Below are 5,655 nucleotides of genomic sequence, written 5' to 3'. Positions count from 1 at the left end.
GTAACGCGTCAATTACATGTCGCCGCTATTACCTTGTTTTGCCGGTAATGCTACCCTTTCTTGTAGTGAGGGCACATGTATAGTGCCACTAAAAACGAGAATGAGTGGTACAAAATTTAAGTGACATAAAAAATGTGTGCGACTAAATGACTTTTTATTTGTAGTGGTACGTACTATGCAGTACACCTTAACATTTTTGATTGAGAGAGATCTTATTGGTCCTTCATAGGAACAAATTCTATGTTGATGCTAAATGTTTTGTTTAATGGTTAAGTTCATTTTCTTGGTTATGTCGTGTGGCGAGATGGACTTCGTGCTGACCAGTAAAGTTATCGTTTTCAAGCACTATAGCCACACTGATGTCAAATCGATCACGCTACATAATTTTTTTTTGTCGTTTTCTTGCTTTTGTTTGATTGCTTCCAAAACAATTGGCAATAAAAATATTAATCGTCCACATATCATATATATAGATTATCAACCGATACAAACTAAGACATAACAATCGTACATCTTGAAATGAATGTTACAGTTAAACGACAAGGTATTAGTGCTTTGGATTTTGATAGTAAATCTTTAGCTTTTCTGGCTTGAAGAGATTCTTAGAAGTATACGTTGAGTTATAAACATCCCCCAGAAGATCATACTGAAGTCTAGCATATAAAAAGACCGGTACGGAAGCAATTGCACTAATAACAATAGGTATCCATATCAAGTTGTTATGATAAAGGACGAAAAAACTAACACTAAAAGCGACCATCATGGCTGCGATAGAAAAGAAGAGTGTTGTTAGGCCTCTCATCAGCCTTTTCGGTAATAATTCCAAGAAATCATCTTCAGCATAGCGAGATGTGAGGATAGATAAAAATATTAGGAGTGAAACGGACGAGAATGTCAAAGAAATGGCATCTGATATGACAAATACTATGAAAGATCTTTTTTGAAAGAACATAGGAACACCAGTATTTTGATTATAACCACCAGGAATCGTAAACGCTGCTGCAAAAACAATGGTAGATATAAGAGCTGCCACCACCATACTTTGGCTAGCTGTCTCTTTCATCCACTTTTCACCTGAAGAGAGTAGGTCTTTGTGCTCCTTGCTAAACAGTTCATGTGGTGTTAAACCATCATTGTTCTTCCTTTCTCGATACGAAGGAGGGATCATACCTTCTACTTCCTACGTACACAAAAGAAAGGTTAATCACTTTTGTTTGGTTTGTCCACTTTGAAACTTTCTATTTTAAAACAATTTTATCTATTCATGGATGATAGAGTAGAAGCAACTTAAGTAATAACTTCTAGTTGTATGAAAGATGAAAGTGCAGAGATGTAAAGAGAGAGCTAATGTCTTAGAGAGAAAGAATTGAAGTACCTTGAACCACAACAACTCTCGTTGCATTTGTAGAGCAACCCCGGAAATTACTTGAAGTCTCTTTTTCTTTGCACACTTCCCAACTAAATGTAACATATTATTTCCTTTCAGGTCCTTCAGAGGTGTTATCATATCTTTCATCGAGCCAATCTCATGTAGAAGATTGTAGATACCCTCATGACGATGTGATATAGCAACATGAAATATAGTTTGTTCGTTATCATTTTTCTTCCATATTAAATCTGGATATTGGCGAATGAGCTCCACTAGAAATTCAGTGTTTCCCATCTCTGCAGCCACAAATAGTACGCGGGAAGAAAACTTTTGATTTACATTTTTTGCTTCATGATCGACTGGCTTTCTACTCCATAGGTTATGAATTCTATTGGGCATCTTCGTAACATTTTCCAAAATGGACCCAAGTAGTTGCTCGACATCTTCCTTTTCTTTTCCATTATTTGTTGGTATGTCAGCTGGACCTCTGATAATACTATTGATTTCATCTTTAGATAATTTCACAATTTCTGACCAAATAATTTTTAGTAATTCCATGGCATCGGTTTCTTTTTCAGAAGGCCCAACCTTCACATGAATCAACGCCAAAACTGAAACCCATAACCAAATATGAAATCAAATAGGTGAATAAAAATGAGTTGATAAGCAAAATATAAGAGTAGAGATATTCACTTGGACATATGATTCTCCAGATAAAATGTGGTTTTACCCCCTTAAATGCATCAGGTTTTCGAGCCAAAACTCCAAGTAAAATCCCACTTTTTGCAAGCAATGGCCATCGAGACACTATTCTCAATGCAATATCTGCATAATTTGTTTTAACATTTAATCAGGGAAAGTATTACATCAAACGCAACAGATATCATTCAACTTTTTTTGAAGCACATATGAAAACATTTATAAAACAACAAGAATGGAGCAACAACTACATACCATATTGATCAGCTTCCACACATTTCTGTAGAACCCAACTGCGATTCTTATCTGTCCAACAATCTCCATACATTTCCTTAGATTTATCATAAAGATAATTCACCATTTCATGTTTTCCAAATAATGATGCCATATAGAGTGGCATCATTCCATTACTTCCAGTGATATCCCCAAGGTTCCCGTTCTTTTCCAACATAATCATAACAGTTTTGACATTTCCGCCTGCTGCTGCTAAACAAAATGCAGTATTGTCATTATCATTCTTGAGTTCTAACTGTTCCCTTGTCATCTTGTTCACCAGATTTTGTACAAACTTTTCTATCTGTTTGCTGCTTTTCGCAGATGCTGCAATGTGAAGTGCAGTATCATAGTTTTCACTTATGGCAAATCCTACTAGATCTAGATATTGATGTTTATCAAGAATGGCTTGAGCAGCTTCCCAATCACCATTGATTGATGCATTATAGAGAGGAACGCAAATGCTGAGGTACTGAGCTCTATTCCCTATTAAGTAACAAAAGTGAGGTTAGTTAAGAGTTGACAATTAGGTATCTTTTTTCCACCACATGAACACTAAGCCCATTGTATTTTGGTTTTTTTTATTAAATCTACAAAAAGAAATATGATTTTTAGGATCTTCGGCCTTGTAAGGTCTAAACTAATAACGGGTGTTTGTCATCAAGAGTTAGTTAGTATAGTGGAGGTATCCCTTTTGGTCTTAAACCGATTTGTATGAGATTAATGGGTTAAAAGAAATTTTTCAAAACAAAAAATCTTTATAAATTGAAAATGTTATTGGAGAAAATTTTAAATTAAACAAAAACTTTTTCGATGATTGTCGCGGTTCTCATAGGATTTAAAGCAATTATAAACACACGACTTAAAGGTAACACAAATATTCAAAATACAAAAAAAAAAATCTTTTATGGGGATCATATAATGAGTTTTTTCATTTGGTATTTTCCATGAAGAAAAAGCTTTATAAAAAACTCCTTCTATTTTTGTTCTTAAAAGTGTAGCAATATTGAAATGATTAATAATGATATGTTAACCGAAAATGTCATCATGCTCAATATAAAAGTTTACCAAGTAGATCTCGAATAGGTAGGTTTCGAATTATTGTTTTTGTTCTTGAAAAGGCAGTTGTGCTTGTGTTTGTGGGGTTCATTTCTGGGAGTTCTTAATTACTTCACCTGTATACTCTCACATATTAGTAATTAGAAGCCAAAAATGGACACCATGAAGATAGCACTTGGTGTGGATGAAACTAACTCTAAATCATAGTAAAGAGAAATTTGCACTTACAGCGTCCTTATGAATGTCTCTGAATTAATGCATAGTAGCAATGAGGAGTTGAAGACATGGATTTATGTATGAAGAACTTGATGGTCTAAGTATGTAAGTCATCGTCAACGCTTATAAAAAACAAAGGCATCTCAATAGATCTGAAATAGAGCCATTGAGGCAATGTTAGGTATATAGTATGAAAGCTGTCAAGTTAGTGGGAAAACATAAATGAACTGTCGACGTTTCCATTTGTCATTTTTAATATAATTTAATGTTTTCATAATAATAAAATAAATACCAAAAGTTGAATAATTAAACTTCTTCATATAGTTTGACTTGAACGACATAGCTATAACAATAATAAAAAATTTGTTATTACTGAATTACATTAACAAAAAATATTACCGGCCCAAATAATCCTTTTGCAGAACTATTCAAAATCCTCATAGTCAAAAGAAAAATAAATGAATAATAAAAATGAAAGCGAAGTACATGGTGTTAAATTCGTAAGATCTTCAAATCATACAAACCAAAAATGAAATCAATCATACTTGGATTTATCTTAAAGATTTATATTGGGATCTTAAGATCCCATTTAAGATTTTAAAGTTTTATGACTTTATCCTCATTTCATCTTACCACTTTAGTATTTATTAATATATTGTTGAGTCTCAAAATTTATTCATTTAATTTTGAAATCATACATCGTAGATTGCAAGAAGTGCATGGAACATCATCGATTCATCCATTTATATCGAATTAAAAATAGTATCATGACACTCATGTTAATCTCGTTGTGATCATATTCCATTATTGGCATATGGTAAATACAGTCTTCTTTTTTTTTTTTTTTTTATTATTATTATTATTATTATTATTATTTTTGTTCAAGAGGTTTTCTTTTTAAATATTATGATTTGCAACAAAAGAAATCATTGTTAATACTTAAGAAGTTAAAATGAATTCTATTATCGATGTTTTAACCAGGGTCGGTCCTATGGTTTTAACGGGGGAAGTGGAGAGAGGGAGGGAATTGGAGAGAGAGTAAACCATCGTCTTCCCGATTTTTTTTTTTTTTTTGGAATGATTTAGGAAGAAAAGAAAGGAAATCAGAGGAAATCTTCCCTCCTAATCTTCATCCCAAATTGGAGAGATTTGGAGAGAAGAGAATCAATGATAAGGATAACAACACACGGTCTCTGACTCTGGATGCTGCTCCCGCATCTCTGAATCTGGTTCCCAAGTCAAATCGGATCCCCTCCGATGCTGCCATTGGACCTGAACCAGGGAAACTTCTTTATTCGTAAGGACCTTCACCTTTCGATCTAAAATCGCAATCGGCCTTTCAACGTAATTCAGGCTTGCATCTACCTGAATATCCTCCAGTGGTACAATTGTCGTCTCATCAGCCACACACTTCCTCAATTGGGACACATGGAAAGTGTTATGGATCTGACTCAATTCTACAAGTAGCTCCAATCGGTAGGCCACTCTGCCAACCCTGGCAATCACCCTGAAAGGACCGATGTATCGGGGCCCCAACTTGCCCCGCTTCTGGAATCGGATCACACCTTTCCAAGAGGATACCTTCAGGAGCACAAAATCTCCTACCTGGAACTCCAGATCAGAGCGTCGCCTGTTCGCATAACTCTTCTAGCGGCTCTAGGTCGTCAGTAATCTCTGTTAGACCTGCTGAATCTGCTCAGTCGTCTTGAGCACTATCTCAGTGCCACCCATCACTCTCTGTCCCACCTCTCCCCAATAAATAGGAGTCTGACACCTCCTCCCATATGAAAGCTCAAATGGAGGCATACCAATACTCGAATGGTGACTTTTGTTGTAGGAAAACTCATCCAGGGGTAGATATGTGTACCAACTCCCTCCAAAATCCAAGACACAGGCACGCAACATGTCCTCGAGGGTATGTATCATTCGTTCACTCTGCCCATCCGTTTGTGGATGGTACTTGGTACTGCAATGCAAACACGTGCCTAACTCCTTGTGAAACTTCTTCCAAAACCTAGAAGTGAAGCGTACGTCTCGAT

General features: G+C 35.4%; 1 protein-coding gene across 2 annotated transcripts; it reads right to left on the bottom strand.

Moving 5' to 3' along the window:
• Nucleotides 1-436: 436 nt before the first annotated feature.
• LOC145040690 (uncharacterized) lies at nucleotides 437-3,774 on the bottom strand. Of its 2 annotated transcripts, XM_078988598.1 has the most exons (6): nucleotides 3,629-3,774; nucleotides 3,410-3,516; nucleotides 2,324-2,827; nucleotides 2,063-2,194; nucleotides 1,376-1,980; nucleotides 437-1,180 (listed from the first exon to the last, which is right to left on the bottom strand). In XM_078988598.1, the coding sequence occupies exons 2-6, from the start codon at nucleotides 3,489-3,491 to the stop codon at nucleotides 548-550; spliced, it is 1,956 nt and encodes a 651-aa protein (XP_078844724.1). In that variant the 5' UTR covers nucleotides 3,492-3,516; nucleotides 3,629-3,774; the 3' UTR covers nucleotides 437-547. The 2 variants fall into 2 exon arrangements, with proteins under 2 accessions (XP_078844724.1, XP_078844727.1); XM_078988601.1 differs by lacking the exon at nucleotides 3,410-3,516 and having other exon boundaries at nucleotides 3,629-3,773.
• Between the last annotated feature and the right edge of the window lie 1,881 nt (nucleotides 3,775-5,655).

The sequence above is a fragment of the Lactuca saligna genome, chromosome 1 (genome assembly GCF_052625555.1).
Source record: "Lactuca saligna cultivar CGN05327 chromosome 1, ASM5262555v1, whole genome shotgun sequence".
Taxonomy (NCBI): domain Eukaryota; kingdom Viridiplantae; phylum Streptophyta; class Magnoliopsida; order Asterales; family Asteraceae; genus Lactuca; species Lactuca saligna.
The sequence above is the reverse complement of the archived record's forward strand: the minus strand, read 5'-3'. Positions and strand labels throughout refer to the sequence as shown.

What these genes read in the sequence shown, in the direction of transcription:
- LOC145040690 (XM_078988598.1), bottom strand. Translation starts at nt 3,491, where the DNA reads ATGAACCCCACAAACACAAGCACAACTGCCTTTTCAAGAACAAAAACA. An exon ending in TGTGGAAGCTGATCAATATG is followed by an intron (nt 2,195 to 2,323) that starts GTATGTAGTTGT and finishes CAAATTATGCAG; the next exon opens with ATATTGCATTGAGAATAGTG. An exon ending in GAGAGTTGTTGTGGTTCAAG is followed by an intron (nt 1,181 to 1,375) that starts GTACTTCAATTC and finishes TTGTGTACGTAG; the next exon opens with GAAGTAGAAGGTATGATCCC.